Source organism: Trematomus bernacchii, unplaced genomic scaffold, assembly GCF_902827165.1.
Source record: "Trematomus bernacchii unplaced genomic scaffold, fTreBer1.1, whole genome shotgun sequence".
NCBI classification, from domain to species: domain Eukaryota; kingdom Metazoa; phylum Chordata; class Actinopteri; order Perciformes; family Nototheniidae; genus Trematomus; species Trematomus bernacchii.
The window spans coordinates 13,764,600-13,790,764 of record NW_022987582.1 but is presented as its reverse complement, the minus strand read 5'-3'; the positions used below and the strand labels follow the sequence as shown (position 1 = coordinate 13,790,764).

General features: G+C 39.4%; 1 protein-coding gene across 1 annotated transcript in view; it reads right to left on the bottom strand.

The window, feature by feature from the left end:
• Window positions 1–26,165, bottom strand: part of me1 (malic enzyme 1, NADP(+)-dependent, cytosolic) — an 89,382-nt gene that overhangs the window by 13,022 nt on the left and 50,195 nt on the right. The window contains exons 4-6 of the mRNA XM_034127987.1: window positions 12,758–12,833; window positions 10,862–11,023; window positions 2,739–2,842 (exon numbers count right to left, since the gene is read on the bottom strand). Of these exons, the coding sequence (XP_033983878.1) occupies window positions 2,739–2,842; window positions 10,862–11,023; window positions 12,758–12,833 (342 nt within the window). The remainder of the gene's footprint in view (window positions 1–2,738; window positions 2,843–10,861; window positions 11,024–12,757; window positions 12,834–26,165) is intronic.

Genomic DNA, 26,165 nt, shown 5'->3' with positions numbered 1-26,165 from the left:
CACACACACACACACACACACACACACACACACACACACACACACACACACACACACACACACACACACACACACACACACACACACACACACACACACACAGTCGGCCCAGACACTAGGGGTTTTTAAATCCTCACTAAAGACTCACTTCTTCTCTCTGGCCTTCTAGTCAGAGCGGAGCATGACACCTGACTATTCCCTGTGTTTTTGTTTTTTATATTTCTGTTGTCAATTATTGTCTTTTATTGTGATTGTAGTAAAGTGTTTTTATTACATGTACAGCACTTTGGCTCTACCAAAAATCGTTTTTAAATGTGCTATATAAATAAAACTTGATTTGATTTGATAGAGAACTGTAGCGGATACAACACGTTTCGTCTCCGCGTGGACGGGGCCTTACAGTAAAGCACAGTTTTTCTGGTAATTTCTACTTGTGTGTAATTTTCACTTCCAGCACATTCCTTCTATTTCAGAAAGCTCTGCTGAGCCTTATGAAATGGGACTGTGACAAAGAAATCTGGACAAGCTAAAAGAAAAACATAGGGATTAAGGGTGATAACAAAGGTTAGTGTTTCTATGAGAGAAAAGATTGAGTTCAAAGTTTTGAAACCTTTGCTGAGCTTTGTGATGAGGGTGTAGACGCAATGAGATTAAGGGATGATTCATTCTGCCTGGAGAACAGAGCAGCAGACAACACCTGCTGATTATTCAACAAGAGCAGCGGCTGGAGGAAATCAAACACGTACCATTCTCCTTCAGTATTTTTAAATGTTGGATAAAAGAATCCCTCTGTACTTCTTCTGTTTATTTATGATGAATCAATCTGGACTCTTATAGTTTAGTTTCTTAGAAAACTAAACAAGAATATTACTTGAAAGGCTGCAGAGCTGTAATCATTCATTCAATCTCTGAGCCCATAATTACTTATTTTCCGCCAATCTGGCTCCTTTGGGGAAAAAGCTTCACTGTTCCCTGTAGTTGAGAAGCCACCCGGTTATTAGAGTCATGGCTTCCTGTTGCCAGCTGGAGGGGGCCCAGACCCAGGCTCCTGCTGCTGGACTCTGGCTCTCTGGGTTAGGACGGGTCTTAACCAGGCCCATGTGTGTGTGGCTTCATGGCACACAGGGACCCACAGATATAGAGATATGCCCGCACGCATGCAAGGCTAGGGTATACAAAAGTCTCATTAAGGACAAGACTGCAATAAACACGAGCCCCGAAGGGAAGCAGTATGACTCATTAACTGCAGCTCAGAGAGGAGGAACAGATAAGATCAGCGAATGAAAACCAAACGAATGGCAATATGGAATATTAAACACGTACTGTGCCCCCGACAAGCCAAAACTAACCCCTCACTCTAATAGCATGTCTACTAGTCTGAGTATAAATCCCCTTGGGGAATATATGGTGAGATACGTTCTTTGGACTGGGACAAATGGAGTCACAGCTTCTTTATTAAAGGGGCCCTATACTCATTTTCAGGTTCATATTTGTATGTTGTGCCTCTATTGTGACATGTTTACATGCTTAAATGTTCAAAAAGCTCTTTATTTTTCTCATACTGCCTGTGCTGCAGCACCTCTTTTCACCCTCTATCTGACACCAGAGTCCAGTCTGCTCAGATTGGTTAGCTGGCTGGCTCTGTTCTGATTGGTCAACGGCCTAGAGATGCGTACAATGTTTTGGAACGCTAGCCAAAAGAAGCACAATTGTTACATAGTGATGTCACTATGTTACATAAGTTAACAATGGAGTCTAATACGTACTGTATCATGTCTGTATCACCTTTTGTTTCATTTGTATTTTCTTTGGTTTTACACGCTCGAAAAAAATAAAAATAAACTAAACTAAAAAACTAAAACCTTTCAAGCTAGCCTTTACAGACCATGCACACAAATCGATATAACGCACTCCAGGATAGGGCATAGCACAACAGGGCCCCTTTAAACCAGATATATCCTACTATCCAAGGAAGCTTCTGTGCTTAAATGATCAATCATATTGCATTCAGAACAAGAATGGCACTTGGAGAGAGACCACCCACCGCCAAAGCCTGTGTTGCATTGACATGTTCCTCGGATGGTCCCACTTACCGAGGGAAGTCGTTTGTTTTGACTTCAATGTGTTCATTAGATTTACTGTAAGTCGTAATGTGGAAACAACAAGGATGAAACAAAGAAGTTCAGGCGGGTTGTTTTTCTGTAACCAATTCCGAAAACATAACGTCATGGCGGTGGTAGCAATCATGTATTACATTAAATATGAAAACCAAGAAGCTAATTGGATTACGTAAAAACTCAATTAGCTGAGTTTCTGTGGACAAGCAAGCAATTCAAATCACTGGGGACAGTTTAAAAATGGATATTGTTATGTAACTAAGACTCAAAAACATAGGATTGTCCATTCCAGTTGCGGACCCAGTGGTTGGATAGCTGTACTCTCAGTGCCACTATAATCAAAAGCACTTTTCAATAAGCTTAAGTTTCCATTCATCCAGTAGGCAGAGTTTTGATTGACATTGCTTAGCAACCAGAACTTAGTTCAAAGGAGGTAAAACTGACTCATCCGCTGAAGCTCCAGACGCCTGAATCCTTCAAGATCACTGCACGCAGCAACTCTGCTAAACTGCTTGAAATATTTATTTTAACAGCTCCATATGCTGTTTGCATGAAGATGACAATAGCAGACTGCAAAAAGGAAGCGGGCAGATGGTTCACTGACGGCTATTATTATCATACCTGTCTGACACAGCCTTCATAAATTCATCCAGCAGGTCATCATACGCCCGGCCTCGCACTCTCTTATGTCTCAGGCCAATGTAGAGAGGGTCCTTCAGCAGCACCTGCAGAAACACATGGAGGTGAAGGAGAGAAGGTGAAAGGAAAGAATATGAGACATCTAAGCTTTAATATTTTTCTTTTTACATACAGTAGTACACCCCAAGTACGGAAGGGCCAAGCATAAAGGGGAAAATAAGGAGGACCTTTTTTTGATTTTCTAGAATAAAGTTGAATTATTAAGTGTGAAATTGAAATACCATTTGAATAATAAAGTTTAAATTAATTAAATTCCGTTGGTCCTTTAAATCAAGTAAGGAGAGCAACCGACGCGCCCTGTTGAGTGTAAATCCTTAAATTTGTGTGGTCACTCCTTGTGAATAGAAGCAATTTTTAAAACCACACTGTGTCTATTCCAAACAAATAAATGACTTCATTGTTTATTAAAAGAGATCCTTAAGTACAGTTTCTCTTAAAGGCTGCCTTAAGCGCGAGAAGTTTTATTTTATTTTCAAAATTTGAATTTATTATCAATGCACACAATTAAATGCTTTTATTTGTCCTTGTTGGCCCTGGCCCTTAGAGCTTTTTGGTTTTAAAGGAGTTCCCCTTATAAAACATTGACTCGTAGAAGGTCTGTAATGTGATGCAAGTCAACTGTAAACAGTACACTCTTTGTAAAACTGTGAGCCCTTACATGAATTAAGACTTTAATAAGAACCTTTGTGTTATTTAATTAAAATACTTCTATTCTGGAAAATAACTAAAATATGAGTAGGAAATTGAAGACCTGTAAATTCAAGGGTTTCCAAAAGGTCTGTAGGCTACACTGCACTCCAACTATTTAGGATTGCATTTCCATAAAGTTGGGGGGCTTTAAAGAGACTAGTAAATCTTTATAACAGAAGTGAAAATATCCTGATCTAGTATGTGCCAAGAACCAAAACACAGGATCCTATACTTCCCAAAATGCAAATGTACAGTTTTAGTGAGTGTAAAAACATTTTATAGGATGAAACATCAGGGGAATAAAAAAATTACAAGGTAATATTGAGTGCAGTATTTCAATAAAAAGTAAATAAAAACCTGAAGTATAAAGTCAGGGAATATGTGAGACTATGTATGTGAATTATGCCCAGTACATGTGCTGTGCCTGTGTGTGAAAATAAAAGAGAGAGGAGAGATATTACAGTGTGTGAGCACACCCTCACACACACAGACACATGTGTAGACCTCAGACCTCTGCCATGTGTGTGTGTACTACAGCGCTGAGAGACACCTCCTGTCACGTCAGTTCACACACACATCTGCAGATACATCTCCATGCCCACGGAATTCTAACCAAACTAAAATAATTAACATTTTGGACATTTTCAAGTAAATACTATTATAGCCAGACATGATTTTTCATAATAAATACCATGGTAGTCCATTAAATGGTAGTTGAGATGCCCAAAAAAATAGTTTTGTCAGCTTCATCATAGTGCTAGAGGAAAAGTGAGTGGTTATCACTAACATTTAAGGATTATTTACAGTGGATGATGAATGTCTTTACAAACTTGTGTGGCAATCCATCAAGTACTGTCAATGTTTAAACACTTAAATTAATTACAACTTAAACTTCCTGGTGGATGTTTAGGAGAAGGTCAGATGATAGCTAAAGTAAGGTTCATCCTCTGAGAACAATGAATGTTGGAATAATATTTATGACAATCCATCCATTACTTGTTGAGATATTTCTGTCTGTACGAAAGTAGTCATTCTCTGGTCTTTCTCCGAAATGATTTTAAGTTTTTTGTTAGAATTTCTTTATTTTGAACAACTCAAGGTAATAGTTTGGCTTATGCAAAACGTATTGCTAACTGCACTGACGTGAGAACAGAAGAAAGACTTAGCCAATGTTCAAAAAGCTCCTGGAGTAGAATACATTAGAGTGAAGAATGTAAATATGGGACATGTGTGTGTATAGAAGCCATAGGGAACAAGGCTTTACAGATATCCAAATGAAGAGTGTGAAGGAGATGAAAGAGCAGCAGTAGTGAACTTTGACCTTTTGCACCTTCATATTTGGAAGAATGAGAGCGATTCAGCGGGGACAGGAGAACATGAAGAACAGAGGTTGATGGGAAGCCATGTGTGTGACAGAGACACATGGAAAATGAAAGAGTGAGAATGGGATGAATTACATGGAAGACGCCACCTTGCAGTGAATGATTGCTTGCAGACTTTGCTTTCGTCTATCAGCACATATTTAATCAGATCTTTAAAATGATGCACCTTCCAGAACAAGCTGTAGGTTCTCACCCTAGACAGTCTTTTAAATCTCAACTTTGTCTTCCAGGGTTTTTCAATTCCAAGACGTCGGGAACTGCTCCAGTGCGTTGCCATGCCCCATTGGGACAGGCGACCTTTACTTCTGGAGATGGATAATTAGAGGGTGCCACTAAGATGAGCGCGGCAGCCTCCTTTCCATGGCAGGGTCAAGACTCGCCATATCCAAGAACAGCTCAGAACGTTTATATAAGGCAATATTTATTTGAAGTTGACAACTCATTTCCTGGCAAGCTCCAAATGGACAGTAATAGGCTCGGGGTGGCCAAGTTAAACAGTAACCAAAACAAGCAAAAAATGTTCATGTGATCCCGCTGAGAGGTGGGGTGATATCAGGGAGCGCTTCTGGTGGTCATTTCTCAAGATGATGCAAGAGCATGCAAGGGGAATGATACAAATAGATATCAAATTAAAAAAAAATAGGTTAATTTCTCATTTGGAGTTTCGACTCATGTGTCTATTAAGTTCGATGGTGACTTTATGTGCCATTATTCAGTTGAGTTACATACTGACAAAACTGCCTTTGAACCTTTGACCCAACAACCCACTGGCAGATTTGAAAGGCATGTTAACTAAAAAAAAGGCCAATGTTACATTCTTTATTATAGCCAGAAACTGTAAAAAACACAAGTTTATCCTTGGATGTTCTGACAGTTTTTGAAAAGAATTCTGCGCTCCTTTGTACAACTGGGATGCCATGACTGACTCGACTTAGACCATAACTTAGTGAAATTTTGATTGAACTGCAGGCTACTTACTGTACTGCAATGAAAACCCCATTTGGAAATCCCATTTTGTTCAATATTAGCAACATTTGTAAAGAGTTTTTGTAAGTATATTTACTTTGTAAGCATTCCAACTCAATGCTTTATTTTTTCCCAGATTTTTGCCACTTTAACAATTTAAACTGCAAAAAATCACATTTAATTTCTTTCGACTTCTTGCCATGATTGTGCTGTTCCTATAGAGATACAGGACTTACATATTGCAGAGCTAACAAGGCCATCAAAATGTGACAGGAGCAAAAAGCGCCCTGAAACTGGGGTTCATAGGTGGAATAGAAGAAACTGCATCATAAGAGACTCGTATAGACCTCAGTGACACTGTGCTGAACTGTTGACACGAGTTGTCTCTCTGTCCCAGATTACCCTCTGTTGATTGGTTAAGCTGTCCTTTGTGTTGTTCAGCCCTTTTCTCTCAGAAGTGTATGGCTCTACAGACACAGAAGCTCCGTATTCACTGTTGCAACTGTCTCCAAACTGATGACTGTCGGACTGCAGAAAATAATATAAAGTTATATTTGACTGCTTTGTTGTGCTGGACTTTTAATGAGGATGTTTAATTAGTATAGCATGCAGCGTCAGTATTAAAAAGGGGACTGTTACAGTACATTTATGAAGACATTTTTGAAAGACCAGGGATCTAGAACAGTGTGAACCCGTCTGAGGTAAAGGACACTGTGCATTGGACATGTGAAAGCCCACCCACTACAGATGCACAAACAACAAATTGTCCAGGATGACATCATTGAATCACATTTCAACAAGAGAGTGTTTGTTGAGGTTATGCCAGGTGATATCAAGTCCAGGGATACACTGACAGATACTGTACAGGAAGATTACATGACGTGAAAACTGAACTCCCTGAGTTTTAGAGACTCTTCTACTGCTGATTTGTCGGTATATATTGTGTGTTTTGTGCAGGATAGCTGTCCAGGTAGTGATATGTTATTGCTGGTTCTCACACAAGATAACAGTTTCCACATTCCTTTGCCAAAAAATAACAGACAATCACATGGTGGATCACTTTCTATATAGCTAAAACAGAGCTACTCATGATCGGATAAAACATTAAGGAGTAGCTTGACAATGTGTGAAATATGCTAATTCATTTTCCTGCAAAGAGTTATATGGGAAAAGCAAATAAATGTATTTCTAAAAATGTTAAACTATTTATAAGGGATAAAAAACAAAGTATGTCTTGGTAAGAGGGTCTGCATGCTCCACTGTTTGGACGTCAGCCTGCCCGCCTCTGTCTACCCCCATATCAACTCAAGGACAAATATAATCCCTTAATAACGGTCATTTTAATAATTAGCTTGGGCTACCACTACCTCATAACCTCTCAATGCTCCCATCATGCCTTCACAGTCAAAGTGAGGCGAGGTACTGAGGGGCAGCAGGCTAGAATGCCTCCCATATGAATTCAGAAGAACCTCACATAATAAACACACACAGTCTATTTGCCCCATTACAAATCATTTAGCCTGTCATCTCTTTATAATAATTGAAAAGTTGGCTAGAGTCAAGCAATTTTACAATTAAATCTCTTTTAAATTATTTCCTTAAAAAAAATATAAAGGCAGCAATACAACTGCATGTGTGTGTCATCGCTTTCGGGCAAATTTCTCACTGTGTATATGATTTCTGTCAAGGACTGATCGACGTCTAGTAAATGGGAAACATATCTCCTTCTTTCCAAGAGTTTAGAAGCTCCATACACATAAGGTCTCAAGTCTAGTAAACTCTAAAAGAAGATATGGAATGGATGAAGAGTCTGTAGTCAATGGGACAAGGTTTTAGTATTCAAAGGGTTCTGGTTTCCATTTGTATTTTGAGTAGTATCAACCAATCACATTTCGATGGGCTTTGGTTGCTTGAAGGTGAACCGATTAGAGGTGGAACACATTGGCCGAAATGCAATCTCAGAACCCTTAGCTAGTGCTTGACGGTGATTTTGCTTTTCATTAGCTAACAACAAACTGGCAAAATATCTTAATAGGCTAACATTGGCTAACATGAGCAAGCACGCTCAGAATGGTCAAGGTTGGATTGTCCTATAATAGGGGCACACACACACACAAAGCCCTGCCTGCACCAAGCATACATGTAGCGACTTGTTACTGGAAAGTATCATTACTTACTGACCCAAACTACACATGTCTGCATTAAGCACAGGGATAGAAGGAGAGTTTTCTTGAAACAGAACACTTAATCAGTCATCTTTGGCTAGTTTGTGAGTTACAAGGTTCTGCCGATGATTAAACGATTTACAATGTGTTCTTTATTAGGTTGAGTCAAGAACCGACATTTGAGCTTCGGACAGAACCACGCTAGCGGATTGTCCTGCTATGCTAGGCTAATCTCTACTCAATTAATCCATGTATGCTGAAATATTCCGATGACTAACTGTTTTTTAAGTTGTTAAGTACAATAGTGCAAATTCACCGCATCAGACTCCACAAGCTCTGCATCAATGTTCACACACACACACACACACACACACACACACACACACACACACACACACACACACACACACACACACACACACACACACACACACACACACACACACACACACACACACACACACACACACACACACACACACACACACACACACACACACACACACACACACACACACACACACACACACACACACACACACACACACACACACACACACACTCTCTATTTCCTGTTTTGGCATCAGATTCTAGGCAGATTGAGACCATAGGACCAATTCAAGCCATGAGACAGCTTGTTAAAGTTGTGCTGCTATTATGCTATGCTCATAATTGTCCAAAACTGCTGTCGTGGACCCAAAAAATCGCAGCTGCGGATGATATGACCTTAAACCAGAACTTATGAACTCAAAGTGGGAATGCATAGAGGTGCCAGTACAGGAAGAGGTCAAAAGGCAGAGCTACATACTGTAAGTCTATAAAGATAAAGAGCTGAGGTGGAGGAATTGGCAGAATGAGAGGCCATTTTGCTCTCCAGTTACAATGGCACCAAGAGGATTAATGCAGCAATGTAATATACTTTATAGGGTTTCTGGTAAATCTGCAGTATTACTGTTGTTATAATTTCAAAAGAAGTTCGGCTGGGAAAACTTTGATGAGCTGTCTGGAAAGAGCTGCCACAGAGGGACATAAGGCCATGGAGGGTTAGGGTTGCACTGGCATGCAATCAGTGGGTTTCTCCCTTTCTTGGTCTCTCTTCAATCTAACAAATATTACTTTTTAGTTTTTCTAATTGTATTTGCACTCATCTATTCCCAGCAACATATGTCATCCCTAATCTTTCTGAGACATCTTCTCGGATTGAAACCAAACTCTTGGGCCTGAGTCATGTGAGGACAGTCTTGGAAGATAAAGGACAGAAACTGACAGGCTGTGCAGCGACTAAGTCTGCCACACCCTTGGCTGACGCTGAGAGTTTTGTATATATAGATGTGCACACGGACTATTCTTAGTCTGTTTCAGGCTTCAGACACAAGTGCTGCCCTGCCCAGAGTTTTAATCATCTTTCAGAGACTCTGCCATAGCGAACAGGGAGCATAGGTGGGTAACTCTCTGTTGGTTGCTACTCTTGCTGGCAGAGGGGAGAGGTGTTTTCCCAGCTGGCATCCATCAACGGAGCTGCTTACATCACTAATATAAAGGGTGTTTCCCTGTGGTAAAGTGTGAGATTTGTTTTCTTTTTCTTGGCTGATTTCTGAGGTCAGACCTACCTGGCTACGTTGAATTTCCCTACTGGCATACATCATAATGTACTCTGGCAGCAATATTCTGAGTGTAAGGGTCTGGGGCAGTTGAGTTAAGAGGTGAGCAGGAAGACTAAGCACACTTTATCCTTACTCCTTGGGGCTATAATGACTTAATTTATCCACAGGGATGACTAGAGTTTATTTTATTTATTATAATCAATGTAATCCACCTTGAGTTGAGAAAGACACTTTACTAGCCCCTGCTGCTCTAGAGGCCACTTTATCTCTGGCCTATATGTGGGTAGTGAAGAATAATAAAACATGTTTCCATTGCAGTCTTAGTTTTTAGTCTATGACTAATGTTTAGGAATGATGGACTGATCTGGGAGTGTGGTCGTCTTTCAATCCGAAGGTTGTGGGTGCGATCCAAGCCCTTGCAGTCAACATGTCGATGCAAGATACTTAACCTCAAGTTACTTCCAATGGCGTGGCCAGCGGTGTGTGAATTAAGTTAGCAGGTTGTTGGTAACTTATAGTTATTTGTTGCAAATCCTGGGAGGTGTAATGCTTAAGGACAACCGTTTTTTACCCGTTACCTCTTGTTACTTAAGTTGTAAGATTGCTATTTGACAACTGTTACCATGCTTACATGCTCACCTCAGATAATAAACAATGTATACATTAAACCCGGTTAAATATCATCATGTTAGCATTGTCATGATTAGCATGTTCGCGTGGAGACGTAAGCATTTAGCTTAAAGCAGTTGTCTGCCTAACTACAGCCTTACAGCACTGCATGATGTACGACTAGTTATTTATCTTGAAACAGATTATAATGAGTAGATCATATCTCATCATGTGTTTATTGAAAGGCTGTGAAGAAGTATATAAATACAAGGTCTCAAAAATAACAATAATTTACGTTATACTTGGGTCGAGTAAATGATTAGATACTACTTTCTACCACTGATGTATGTATTGTAAAAATAACATTTTATAATTAAAAGGACATTCGGAAAGTGCAACAAGGCAACAAGGCGGTTTCCGTAAGTGAAAAATAATGTGTGTGTTAACCCTGTGATTTGGGTCTGCTCCAACTAATTGTTTCTTTCTTGGCCCATGCTACACCCTTTACCCTTTGAGTAGTATTTCCGTAATCTTGCTGACAAACAAACCAACAATCCACCCAACCAACCTACATCATAAAATCCGTTGCTTATTGTTCTGTGAATGGTCCGTTAGACCTCAGCTCTTACCTCATTGTCTGTGCCCACATCCAGCATGATAGGCAGGCACTGCTGGGGCGGCACACCTCCACAGGCTGTGTACAGGGCCAGCTTTCCCACTGGGATCCCCATACCACAGCAGCCCAGGTCCCCCAGCCCCAGGATCCTCTCTCCGTCCGTCACACACACCGCCTGCAAATCAACATTACCGTCAGCCATAAACAATAAAGTACTGCAGCAGCCACAGTAACCATTTTGTCCATTTAAATCCTTGTGCTACATATTCCTAAATTAGATTTAATGTCTCTTTTATACACAATTTAATGAGGAACTAAATGAAGCAGCAGTTCTGCCGCTATGTCTCATGAAGTCAAACCTTCCTCACCAAAACAAATCCACCCTGCTACCCAGAAACACATTTTCTTCCTCAGTGTAAGCCAGGCCCTCCTACACTCTGCTGGCTTTCCACTCACTTTAATCATTAGGCAAGAAGAACGTTCCTGTAGGTTGATTCCACAGCATGAAACAAATCGATTGTGCAACATTTAATATCCCCAGCAGAAGTGTTTAATTTGAAATGTTCCAAATTCTTAACGTTTTTATTTTTCCACCATATGTGTGATGCAGAATACCCTGGCACAGCCTTTAAAGCCTGTTTTTTTACCAGAATCTGACAGGTTTAAAGCCTAGAATGTCATTAGTGTCACTTATGTGACTGAGGCTGCTCAACCTATTAATGGATGACTACCAATGTTCCTTCTCTCTATGGATAAGGTAAAAGTAGGCCATATTGGATGAGTTTACGATAAGACCACCCTGACAATGAGATCCCAGCTAAATGCCATGCTGTTGACAGCTGCGAACAGGTGGCTGAGGCTGCAGGTATATTTGACATGCCAGGAATGCATACTAGTTTCGTCATTATAAATATGACGAGATTATGACTTGCACATAGTTGCTCTATACAGAAGATAAAGGGAATAATTCAGGCTTTTGGGAAATTGGCCAATGCAGCAGGTCAAGAGAACCAATAATGAAATCATCCACAGGTATACAATGGACTAGATTTACTGTAGTCATTATTGTTTGAGATAGTATGAGATGACTAACCTTTAAATAAAGAAAACACTGATCACAAATTAGCCCAAAAGCTAATGCTAACTATTAAGTAATCACTTTTCCCTCCCTATTTTCAATAGGCTTTGTATCAATGCAATGAATTTGGGGATTTAGGTTTGCAAATGCACAATGTACGGCTCTTCTCCATGTAACCATCGCTGCTCAACTGCCAGCAATAGTCTGCATTTTGCATCCTTCACAGTCCCTCCGTTGACGCAAAATAAAGCATTTTGCTACACTAGCCGGACAACTCCCCACTAAGCAGTGAACAATAACACAGAGAGAAGCCTCACATTGATGCATTGTACAAAGCAAGTAGTCCTCATATTTTACATTGAATTTCAAAACAATTCAAAAAACAATACAAAGCAAGCATGTACACAGAGAACAACATGTTGTAAAGGATCATGTTAACTGTGGCCATCCGTCACTGAAGATAATTCTTTAAGGCAGTTAAGGTTATCTTCTCTGGAAGTCCATAGAGCTAATCTTTGTCCTTTAACATCATAGTAACATGTGTGTTATTGTTTTGTGCTGTATGTTTTGTGCACTTTAAAAAAAAAAAGTGTGTTGCTTCCATTTTGTTTTCTCCATTTGTCGATTCTGTTTTGTCCAAGTAGTTTATATTCAATATGTTTGATTTGCCAGCATACAAATCCAAAAAAGCACAAATAACAGGAATTATGACTCTTGGTGCAATTGTACAGAATATGATTCATTTGCCATGGGTTTTGAAACGAGTGAACAACATGAATATCAAATACTGCTATAAGACTTCATGGCAGGTTTTTGAGTGATGTTATTTACCCTGACGTCCTTTTCTGGCCAGTTCTGGAGTACTGTTGAAATGTGGCCTCTGTCATGAATAGTAATGAAGAGCCCCCTGGAACATAGGGAAACAAATAAAAGAAAGAAAGTTAAAAGAAAAATAACATAGAACTATTGCATATTCAAAAGGCATCTCAGTGTGCACTGGAACGTGTTCTATACTTTCTAACTCCCCAAGTTTTATTCCATGCTAGATTTTATCAAGTAATATGTCACTTAAATCGTTCCAATACAAATGGCAGCATAAGAACTAAAATAACACGTGAACACTTTGTACTTATAAAAACGTCTTATCTGAGATTCGAGGGAACAACAGCTTGAAGCTAAGAGACGTTTGAAGTAAAGCTGCTTTTTCCATTCTGCCTTTCTTTCTTCTGACCAAGACTTTCTTCAATTCTGACGGCACCTGGGACTTTAATGTTGAGCCCGGATCCCAGGGCCTCTGCAGGGAGTTTACTTTGGACCCTTGAGGCTCCCCAAATATTCATTTATCTTTGTATCACCCCTCCCACCAACCCTTCATCCTTCCTTTCCTCGCTCCCTTGCATCAGTGTCATCCGAGTCTTTCCTACCCTACACCCATCTGGTTATAGTATGGGGGGGCATCCCCTCCTCCGTGACAGTAAAAACATCACTCTTTGTAAGAATCTGCTCGTAAAGTAAGAAGCCAACCCAGGTCACTGCTTGTGGAAGAAACAGTATGATATGTTGTTAAAATATAGTGAGATAAAAACATAAAGGTGTCACATAAAAATGCTTTCATATGTCAGGGATGAGAAAGGGTTCACTGTCAGCGTTGATTTCAACTTAACACCAGTAACCATGGTAGAAAAAAAGTGCAGCCAAGCTAACAGCTACGTGAAGCTGTACTTGGACACAAGTGGTTGTGTTGAGCTAAATAGAAACATCAGCATGCTCACAATGTTGAGAACATTTTCTCATACTGCCTGTGCTGCAGCACCTCTTTTCACCCTCTGTCTGAAACCAGAGGCCAGTCTTCTCTGATTGGTTAGCTGGCCAGCTCTGTTGTGATTAGTCAACAGCTTATAGATGTTTTAAAGGAAGAACAAAAAATACAAATAATAACACTTAATGAATGTGTTGTTTTAACTACCACTTAGTGTTTTGAAAATAACTAACTTTATATATTGGATTCTTTATTTATATAGATATATAGCTATATAACTACCTGTATTACTCTTTCTACAAGTATCTTTTTCTAAGTTATATATTCCTAGAAACTCAATATCCTTTTGTTTTTTACTGCTGGTCTAAAGGCAAAAAAAGACATTTGACACCCTCATTTATTTTTTAATTCCTGCTGAATATTTCTCGATTTCCTGACATTTAATTAACTAAACAGCTAGAGCTAGCTAGAAAGAAAAGAGGAGACATTACATTACATTTTATGACATGTTACTTGTTAGACGCTATTATCCAAAGCGACTTACATACTCAATACTGTGGACAATCCCCACAGGAGCAATTTGGGGTGAAGTGTCTCAGGGACACAATGACATGCTGACTGCAGTGGGGTTTGAACCTGTGACCCCCTGATCCGAACACCAACGCACAACCCACTGCACCACACGCCTCCATCCAGGAGACAAAGATAAGCTTGAACTTCAGCAAGAAGAGCTTGAGTGACCAAGAAGTAGACATTTACAGAAAAGGATCCTCCCTTAAAAAGAGCTCTGAGTTCACATAGAGGTCACTAGGCCAAAAACATCTAGCAGTTAAACACGTCTTCACTTTTGTGGCTATACGATGACACACATCTGCATATAGCTACACATTTACAGAGTCGTGTGCTTGAAATGCACACTGGGAAAATCATTTGAAGAGTCTAACAAATGTCTGCACAGCAGTAATGTCTGCAGCCTGCTGTGTGTGTTTACCTGAAGCCAGGAGGACATGAGTCACTACCAGAAAACAGAACAATGAGGCTATAATGGAGAAAAAGCAGAATTGGGGCTGAAAGGTCAACCCACAATTTGACTAAGTTGGGAAACAACTTCATGAGACGGATCAAAGCAGACAGCCAGACTGGCAGTAACGCCTAATCTCTGTCAACATGAAGGTTATGAAAAACATTTCAGCTGGCCATTATTCCTGTCCTTCCTCCAATCCTCATTTTCTGCCATTCTGTGTTTGCACAGGAGCTGTCATCCTCATGACCTTTGACCCTGACAAGTTCAATGAAGTAGGAGTGCCTGTTATGCCTACAGAACGAAAAACACACACAAATGCCAAATCCTCAGAGAAAAATCCTCATGTATCTCCAGTATCCAGAGCAGCAAAGAGCTAATCTACATTATCTCACGATGTCAGGGCTCATGCCGTTTTAAATCCATCATCACTGTCCATTAGGAGAATGATGATCTTTCTTTAAGCCAGGTTTTTGAAATGGTGGGAAATTGCTTAATGACTCATTGACAGCACACAGATGATGACTGATAAAAAAGGAAAACAATATGTGTTTCACATATTTAGTGTGGGAATATTGTTGTGAAATTAAGTCGTTTTGGCCTGTCCAAATTTGGGTCAAAGGAAAATTCCTCCCTCTGGTACGTTTAACATAAAACCACTGCTCATATGCTTGGTAATGTGAATTATTGTACATTTCTCGGAAAGTGTTGCAGATTTCTGTACAAAACTACCACTTATTACAACTGCATAGTTCTTTCCAATAATATCCCAGTTATATTATACATATATTTGTAGTATTGCTGTTGTATTTGTTTTTCTTCTATTCCATTTCTATTTGTCTCTTGTCTTCTACTATGTTTATGTTATACACCAATACCCCAAAGCAAATTATTTGTATGTGAAACATTACAATGCAATTGTCTTTCAACTTCAACAACAGTGATTCAGATCATCCTTTGACAGAAGAAGCCTAGATAGATGTAGAAGTATCAGGTAATCCTTGATAGACACGGACATAATCATTACTTTTAGCAATCAGAAATGCATCCATTACTTAAAATTACGCTTTTTTACATCTATTTAGCTACTTTAAGTGTATTTAACAGTTTATCCACACTTTTAGTGGTTTATCTTAACACATTTCTCCTTTCATCACCATTTATAAATGTTTAGCTATTAGTGTGTAAGTGTAGTTCGGTTACTCTTATCTAACTTGAACCGTGAATCGATTTATTTAAGCTAAACACTAACACTGTCTACGCATTACTTTAAGCTATAGATTTCAAATATGAATCCCTGGCGTAAAGCTTACTCGTTAAACGTCTCTGCATGCTTGATAACTAATCATTTTGCACTCTTTATGTGGAAATATATTGTTGTTGTTTTTCTTTTTAATTAACCTGTTAAGCCCTGAGCCTGTTTTTCAGGTCTCAGGCTCGAAAATGACATTCCCAGAACAAATGACCATATCTTCCCTTCTAAAAGAGTTAAATTAATAATCTTTTTTCTCAAAGTAATGATAAACCTGTGAGTTGGATGTAGAAAAGTCAGAATCAATATAGATGTTTTTTATTTTAAAGAAAATTCAGATTTTACATAGCAAAAAACTGTAAATTATAGTGTCCGTCCAAAAATAATTGTTTACTTATAGTGAAAACCACCCTTGGATGATGGGTTAGTAGACTAAAAGCTTTAGGAATCCAAAGTACAACATATAATAAGTACCCTGTATCAAGATTGATGCAAAACAAGTGACATTTGACCTTTTTAGAGAGATTTAGCAAAAAGAAACCACTTCTGGGGTCATTTGGGTGGATTTTCCATATCTCTGGCCCCCGTTGCTCGATTTTGATGGTTGACAACTCTTTCTGACCGTTAGAGCCAATAGAATCGAAGGGGTGTCCCCCACACACACTCATTGTGAAGAGAAGAGGTGGGGGCTTCGCGCATGTAATTTTGCATCAGAGTGGACCTATCTCTAGCTTTGACATCTGGAAACGGAAAAGCAGTTTTAATGCTTATGGATTATCAGAAATCATTTCAAAGGGACACAGACACATTAGATTAACCTATGGATTAACTTCAGCAGCGTTTTTATCGTTTTAATGCCATTGAAGACCACTTTGGAGAGACTACAGAGCCAAGGTAAAAATGTTAGCATTTTTAGCTACCTAGCGTCACCTGTTTTGATGTCCGTTTTTGCTTATAACGTCGCAAATACGTATAATTCAGTGGTAATGTCGGTGTCGTTAGATTTTGTGTCACCTCACGATGTGAAAGGATGTGTTGGATGTGGTGAAAAGATAAATAATAAGGTTTTGTGAGTGATTTTCGGTGCAGTAAGGTGTTAGCATTTTTTGCTCGTTGCTAATTCAGAGGCTCAGTGTTAGCATTGTGGGTTTTCTTTTGAAAAATAAATAAAAATGATCAGTTAGATGAGTTTTTTCCCGTTACATGGATATAAAACATTCATAGTTTTATTAAATGAACATGCCCTCAGACACTGTTTCCTGCAAGATGTTGCGGCAGTACCCCGGTACCGGGGTCTCTCGGGCTTAACAGGTTAAAAGTAGGATTACTAGCTTTTCAAATGAGTTGAACTACTCTATCATTTTTAAGTCCTGGGACAAAAGTATCTCTAGAGGAAAATTATATTTCTCCTTATATTGATGCCTATAAGTTTGAAATGTGTGTGTGCATGTAAAATAACCACAATGAATAGCATTCTCCTTATTTTCTAGTTGAGAGGGGGGCCACAAAGCGTTGAGCTGCTATGTCTGGCTCGTCCTGTAAGAGTGTGTGGAGAACGGAGAGGGTGAAGAAAACACCCTGATGGTCTGAAACAGCACCATCGCTGACCTGCGGCCCAACACAAAACACACCCCGGGGACTGTGGAACGGCTGCGGAAGCTGGCAGGAGGAAAAGCTGCTTTCCACACCATGACCTCAAAACACAGTCAGCGCCCCATGAGGCAGCCCGCCACTGATCGGTGACCCGTGTCCATACAAAACACTACCATTCACCATCCTTCAGCCCCAGCACATAACATTGCTCTTCTCTGTGCTGGACGCCCTCAGTTAGCAAACCACATGAGGTTCAACTGACGCAGTGCACACAAATCATTGAGAAAAGACTGTGAAAATAGTGTCAAAGGTCAAAGTCTATGAGATGTCTCAAACTAATTAAGCTCCAAATCTACCCTGACAGGAACGTTTTAATGGTTGTTGTCCGCTGAGAAAATGTGATTTTCTCATCTGTTTAATTAGTTTGAAAGGGCATAATTTAAGCTAAAAGGAGCCAATATTTTGGACTGTTACTGTGTGCAATTTAAACTATTTCACCTCAATAGAGATGTCTAAGATCAGTAAAAGCATCTCAAATGTCACACTGACAGAGAGCAAACGTAATTTTTGAGAGGTCGTTTACTGAACATCATGCATACTGTTTTTTTTGCATTTAACATTTACTTACAGTTAAATGCAAAAAAAACAGTATGCATGATGTTCAGTAAACGACCAGTCAAAATCGAAGGATCCAATGTGTTTTTAAACGGAGCAGAATTAGAACTAGTCCCCCACTTCAAGTATCTTGGAGTCATACTGGACTCGAACTTGACTTTTAAGAAACATATCAAGAATGTATCCAATACCGTTAAATTCTTGCAAAATTTTAAACAAATTAGACCTTTCTTAACTGTCAATGCTGCAAAGTCATACCTCCACTGTATGATTCTATCCCACATTGAATACTGTTTTACAAACTGGTCGTTTGCTTGTGCCACAAACCTTAACCAATAGAACAGCTGTACAAGAGAGCTATCAAGGTGTTTTGACAGAAAGCCAAATTCATACCACCACTGCACCATCCTTGAGAAACACCATTTCTTGAGTTTTGACAATTTTAAGTATTTTAAAAGTATGTGTTTTATTTATAAATGTTTACATGGACTGCCCCCCCCCTCCCTTAGGGGAATTCATCCACAGAAAACACACTGGACGCTGCACTAGGTCAGAAACCAGAGGAGACTGTGAGGTCCACCGTAGACGGACCACTTTCTGTCAAAATGTTCTATCAATTAAGGGCAGCTCTTTGTGGAATAGCCTCCCAACTGAGATACGGGATTGTCCCACTTTGAACAGTTTTAAAGGTCAACTAAAAGAATGGTTGAGAAACAAACAAACGTGCAATCACCGCTAGATGCACTTTAATACAGGGGCATCTCCTCTTGCACTTGATGTAGCCCTTTTATCTTCTCCTGCACTTTATATGTCGTAGCTGCTACATTGTACTGCCATGTGGTAAATGCTTATATGCTGCTCATGCTCTTTCTGCATATCATGTATTTATTTTGCTATGTATATAAATGTCATGTTCTTAAATGTTGTATGTGAGGGACTACGGATGGAAACTAGCTCAAAGCTAAAATCCGGCATGTTTACGTTTTTAAAGCATTATTTGTTTTAAATGTTCATCAATGTGCACTGTCCCTCTTCAAATAAACGAATAAATGAAATGAAAAAAAAGGTTAAGCCACAGTTCGAAATAATGTGCTACATAGAACCTAATATATCTTCCAACACAATACTTTATAGTTTACTCAACCCATACCCATCTTCATCACATACAGTACAGACCTATTGATCAGAACCCCTTTGGCTGGGATTTTTTTTACTAGGAAGCCCTACACGTTAATCTATGATGACAGTTGTAAAAGCACGGTTAGTTTTGTCAATTAAAAGTAAACTTGGTTAGGTTTAAAAAACTAAAATAATAGTTTAGGTTTAGGAAACTGGGATTTGTGTTAAAATAAGTATTTTGGTATTCAAGTTACGTTATGTATGTAAGGGATGTATGTAAGATATGCATTCACTGTAAATACGTCAACGCTGACTTTTGGTTTCATACACGGGACCACAACAGTATTGTCCTGGGGAAAGGCTGTGTTTTTTGTACCCATCCACCCACACCGTCTTCCTCCCTAGACGGACTCTTTCTGACCCCTAGCTTTGAGCATCTTATATTGAAGTGAATTGGTTTAGGGAGGCGTGTGGCGCAGTGGATAGAGCCTTGGTGTTGGGATCAGGGGAGCACAGGTTCAAACCCCACTGCAGTCAGCATGTCGTTGTGTCCCTGGGCAAGACACTTCACCCCAAATTGCTCCTGTGGGGATTGCCCACAGTATTGAGTATGTACTGTAAGTTGCTTTGGATGAAAGCGTCTAACAAGTAACATGTAATGTAATGTTTACATTGGAGTTATTTGAAAGTTATGTAAGTCTCATGCTTAAGGGTTCTCGTTGCATCGTTTTCATTTTTGGCGACCTATGAATGGTAAACTTCAAAGTCAAGGAAATAAAACAATATTCAATGGATTTCTAGATATAAAATCTGTTGGCCTTATTGCCGTTTAGCCTATTGGTTACTTTACCCAATCCATAGACCCTGTTCCAGGCAACAACCTGCTGGAGCCAGCATTTACCTCAGAAAACTGTCACTGTTAGACTTCATACTTTCTCAATCACCCCGAGCTGTTTGACATGATTGACACACTGTATCTTAACTGTTATGTAACAAGAAAAGTTATGCAAACTATGTGAAGCTGCATGCCTTTTAGATGGGGTGCAACAGTAACTGTGCAGACAGTCTGTCAGGAAGAGAGATAGTGAGACACATTTAACTCTGTGAGTGACGTAATCCCTTGTCACTCTCACAGATTGTAGCAGACACATACTGTACACTCAACTAGCAATGACACGCAGTATAGTGAGATCCTCTACAGCAGGGGTCGGCAACCCGCGGCTCTCGAGCCGCATGCAGCTCTTTAAAGCCCTCTGCTCTGGCTCCCTTGAGCTTAGACAAAAATAAGAAGGAAATCAAATTAAAATATTTCTAGGACTATTTATATTTTGTTGCACAGTTGAAAATATTTCGTATCTTGTATTTTGAGGTGATACTGTGACACATAAATAAAAAACAAAACGGTTTTAATTAGGTCAACTAAAATATGCGTCATATCCTGCTACGGTCCCGCACCAGCACCTTTTCTTGCAGGTGAATCACCTGACCCCCGGCTCGATGAGCGAACTATGGATAAATCAAAGAAAATAAAAGTATCAGAGGAACACAGGATTTAATTCTGCGTGGACAGAGTTATCTACTTTCACAGCAAACAATGCTGGTTTACCGGTATATTTGATATGTGGAGAGAAGTGGTCAAAGGTGCTGCAGCCTTTACGTATCGAGGAACAACACGGAAGAGGAAGACAGCTGACGACCTTCAGTCATAATTCAATCAGTTAACTCTTTTTAGGGTGCAGCTATATGTTTTTTTATTTCAAAGTGGGCCCATTTTAATTATATTCATTTTCTTCAAATGTGCAGAGGACTCCCCAAGTGCTGTGTTGATTTATTTTAAAGTAGGCCTGTGTATTTTTTTTAATTCTCCTTATAAGAGTTATTTGTTTATTATTAGAGGTAAACAGTTTTCTATAATGTAATAAATAATAAATGCAAAAAAAACTGTAGTTTTTGTCAATGATGTAACAATATATACAACTTTATAAGCAATCAATCTATCAAATAGTTTTGCGGCTCCAAAGGGGACCAAAATGGCCCTTTTGGTCAAAAAGGTTGCAGACCCCTGCTCTACAGAGTGGTGTGCAGCTGATTCCCCGACATAAACTGAGAAAGGTAAAAACCGTAATGGAGTAGGATATTTATAGTAAAGAAAAGCAAAGCGTTATCCAAGATCAATCTGCCTGCAAGAAAAAGCAACACGTCCCCACAGTGGGAGAACTCTCTAGTGGAGATCTATGGCTTTCAAACAGCAGATTCAATCCAAAATGAACACACTGGATCCCTCTGCCAGACAAGCTGCTGGGAATGTGAGATATCATTTTATTAACGCAAGGAAGTTCAAAAGGCTTTATCTGAAACAAAACACACATTTTTCAATAGAAATATATTGATATTTAGAATATAAATCTGCACAGTAATTGGTCAGGGTTCAAATGGTCACAGGAGACAAAATATATATTTTTTTATCAACATAAGACCAGGACTACAATTTGTCAGAATGGAACTACAAACAGACTGCATAATATCTGGTGAAGACTAAAGAAAATATTTTACTCGCCATGTGATGTGGGGAGCCTACCTTTATTTAAAATAAATTGATTGATGAGACTTTTTACCTTTTTGTTTTACAACCCATATTTAAAACAGAACACGACAACTACCAAAAGTCACAAAACTGTGCCCTAGACTTGGTTACACCTTGGTCAAGGTAAACCAAACATTTCTTCTCAGGATAAACTGTATTTGGTTTTGCTCCATGATTGAATGTGTAATGGATGCCAAAGTCCAATTTGTCAATACACTGGAAAGACATTGGTCCATCTGTCATCATATCAGGTGAGAAGAGTATCTTCGGAAAACCAGCACAGCATGAAGTAAGAAGGCCAAGTACACCAATACCCACACAGACTTACAGTACAGTCATATGGAGACAGTATAATTTATACTGTATGACTGGATGTGGTATCCGACCACAAGCTGTAGAAAAGGACTGACAGCACCATATTTAAGCAATGAGACCGCTGGATCAACTTTCTTTCTCTCTTCCTTAGTGGTATTTAATAAGTTAATGGCTTTCCATGGGTAAGAGAAGATGCATTTTCTTTCCCCTGTAAATTGTTAGGGTTAGGGTTAGTGAATAGATATCACATACATATTTATATGTCTTCTGTAACTTTAAGGATGCTGTGCTATGATTTTGTCCATACAGATAATTGTCAAGGTAGTTGAGTAAGTAAAGCAAAAGGAGTGAAGCCTTTGGCATTACGAATAACCCACTCGTGTTGCAGCTCATGAAGTAGCCAAGCAACTGACTGAACCAATAGAAGAGAGGAAGAAAACTTGGTGAGAACTTGAGGTCTGGCAGTGCCAATCAATAACCATGTTCAATGTTGCAGTAGGAGTTGACGCAAACTCTGCCACTTTAAAAATAGCTAATTGCAATGGAAAAGATGATCGTCAAAGAAACCAAATGTGCAACAGACCTCTGGGAAAAGGAAATAAGGGCCCTGTAAAGAAGAAATAAATAGAATCAACAAAGGGTTGTGGATGGTGGGTGAATAATTTAGCATCCGCTCAACAAACTCAATCATCCAGCCCATAATCCATCCCTCCGTCTCTGTTTGAGCACACATAAGCCTTTAGTTCCCTGTGTTTGCACAATCTTTGTAGTGTGTCCGAGGTGTGCATTTTTTGTACATTTCTTAGAGGAATTCATCTTAGCAACAAGAAGCAACAGTACCAAGTCATTTTTGTTCCAACACACGGCTCTCATCACTTGGAAACGAAATGTGACGGGAAGGAATTCTCTTTCCAGTCCCTTCACAACCTTCTCTCTCCATACAGTATGACTTTCCAAAGACAATGCACTCTTCTTCTACTTCCTCCCACCATTCATGGCACGCTCAGACTTTGACAAGATTCCATCACATTACAAGTATTCAACACGTCGCTTGAACCACCCTCTCTTTTCACACAAGCAAGATCTAGTTCCAGTTCTCTGCCTCGGAAAACCGTAACCTGCCCCCTCCTAATTCCACTGCAGCCCACTGAAGTCAGCTCGGGCTTCCTCACAACAACTAATCTTCCCCTCATGAAGCTTTTCCAGACTTGGAGAAGAATGGGAAATTCGGCCAAGATGAACACAGTTTAGCCAAAATGATCGGCCTTTCAACGCTTTGGGTAAATAAGCGAAACATGGCAAGGCACGGAATCTTTTACACGGGCTAACCTGCAGCTGTTGGTAATAGCAACCAGACTGTGGGATTCTAGGGTTTCAAAGCCTGTCCAGAGATAGTCGAGTGTCCAGACAATTGCTCTGGGTATCACGCTCCTCTCTAAGCCAGAGAGTCAAGGGGCAAAGAACGGAAGAAAAGGCCCATTCCAGCAGAAAGGCCCTGCTAAAGGAATCAGAGGCAGACCTGATGAACTCAGCTGGCTATAAGAGGAGTTTCAGCCCACTGCAACCAGATTTTCCATTCATTCCCCTCTTCACACACATCCTGACATTTGGGGAATGCCAGTGACGTTTTGTGTGGGTTGCAAAATCACATTCAAAAGCAATATGTTTTGGCCAGTAACGGAGCAGTTGTAGCGTTTTTATTTACAAATGCTGCTTAGTGTTAGCAGAACTTTATATCCCATAACATGTCAATAGGTCATCCTCCATGAAAAACAGGCACAAAGATCCTCGATGATAGGCGATATTGTAAAGTCGTTGAGCATTGTATGGATGACAATGATTTACGGCCCATTGTATTCTCTTTGACATTCACAGAAAAATGTGTATTCAGTTTCAGACATGTCTGGGTTGGTTGCATGCGAGCGGCTAGGGTGGACCAATAAACATATGGAGAAATACTTTAGGAGTCTCCAATTCTTCACGGCTTGTAGATGAGGAGATAATTCATGTTCTATATGACACTAAGTGAGAGTCCAAACCCATCATATTTTACAACAAAATATTAATACAATTAGAATTGACCATGCATTTTATGCTCTCTAGATCATTTAAGTATGTTATCCAGCAGAAAAGTACATTTGTATTGATATTTTGCAATTATCTGGACTCTCCATTAACCTAGTAAAACATAATGTTTTGGAAAAACTGAATTACTGTCATGGTTACAATAAGAACCTTGAAATTAAGGTTATAAGATAATCATACTCATATTTTTAAATATATATAATGCTATGCCCACTAGAGGGTTTCCCAATTGAATGGGGACATGCAGTATGTCGCTTTAAGGAATATCCATGGAGCAACTAATGGTCTTTTTTTGGAGGGCAGACTCAATAAAAACCTATTCAGAATCTTATTTTACAATGTTTCAATTCATTTATTACATTAAATGAATGGCTGTAGAACCTAAACAAAGAATAGGTCAAGTCAAATAAGACAACACATTTAAACCAATTCCTTTTTAAATTTGAAAGGAAATTAAAAATGATCAAGTAATCAGGAGCTTAGGTAGTGATCAGCCTATACTCAAACATCGGCATTTTACAAATGCTACTTTTACATACTAATTCATTTAATTATGTTAAATATAGTGTGAGTATTGTAACGTTTATAAGTATGACTACCTCATAAACACAAGTTATTCATTTGTTTGAAGAGGATGGAAACCTGACGACCACCACCACATATGGGAAGAATGTGTGCCCTGTTAATATGCAACCGCCCTATAGGTGACATTTTCTTCTCTCTAACAGAGAAACTGGACATGGAGCCGGAGCTGATGTAATGCTGAGGGCAAAATCAAAGCAAAGGTTCAGGATGCCAGAGGAGAGGTCACGTCTCACGTAATGAAAACAGATGAAAGAGAGTCAGGAAGGAACGTCACCTGGGGGCAGATCCCATTCCTGTAGAGTGGTCGTGTCTACAACACCAACTAAAGCAATCATCTAGCAGTGAGATCATCCATTATAACCAGAGGGTCAATTTACCTGAATAAATACTGTGTTATTAATGGTCACTGAAACTATGCTTACTCCCTATGAAATTAAGAGATATAATTAACATTCAGACAACCTCAAGTGATCCCTATTTTAAAAAAACAACAACCTTTTACATAACATAGAAGTGCACCATTTCAACTCAGACAGTGCCTCATACAAGGGAAAGGATACTTCCTATAATCCAGCAAGATGGTTAAGGGTCCTGGCCTAAATTACAGTGGGCTCTGCCAGAATACGTTCCGCATGAATACCATTTGTCCTATTCATGTATTATAGTATTACAACACACTGGCTGGACTCTTGAGTATTATTGTACTGTTCAAATATGTGAGATTATTTTTGACTCAGAGTCTTTATCGATTTACAGATTAGCTGGACAGCCTTTATGTATTAAACAGTTAAATAAAAAGGCAAATAAGCATCTTAACTTCTGACCCTGTGACAACTAATCCTACTGTATTTAGCGTTTTCAGTATACAGTGGAATTTGAATTCTCACAATGATTTATTTAATCATTTTCACACTTACTTAGTTTACCTGTATTATTCCATAGTCACAGGCACCTAGTAATCTAAGCCCTTCCCTTGCAACAGATTTTGCATTTTAATTGATTCCACAGATCACACATTCCTTGTGCAGATGGATATCTTCACGTTTTCCGTTTCTAACCTCGGGCCGAATGCATGACAGCACTACAAGTGTTCACACAGAGCTGAGCTGAGAACTGATGCCGCTGTCAAAACAAAGATACACTAGCATTCAGCGCTTTCTCACCTCATCCATTATAACTAAGCAGAGAGAAGTTTGGAACAGACAAAAAGGAAGCAGAGCCATAGTGTCTGCATCCTGTCAGATCATACGTCAGATATATGGTCTTATCTCAGTGCTGATATGAAAGTGCTGCAGTTGGACAGTGATGCAT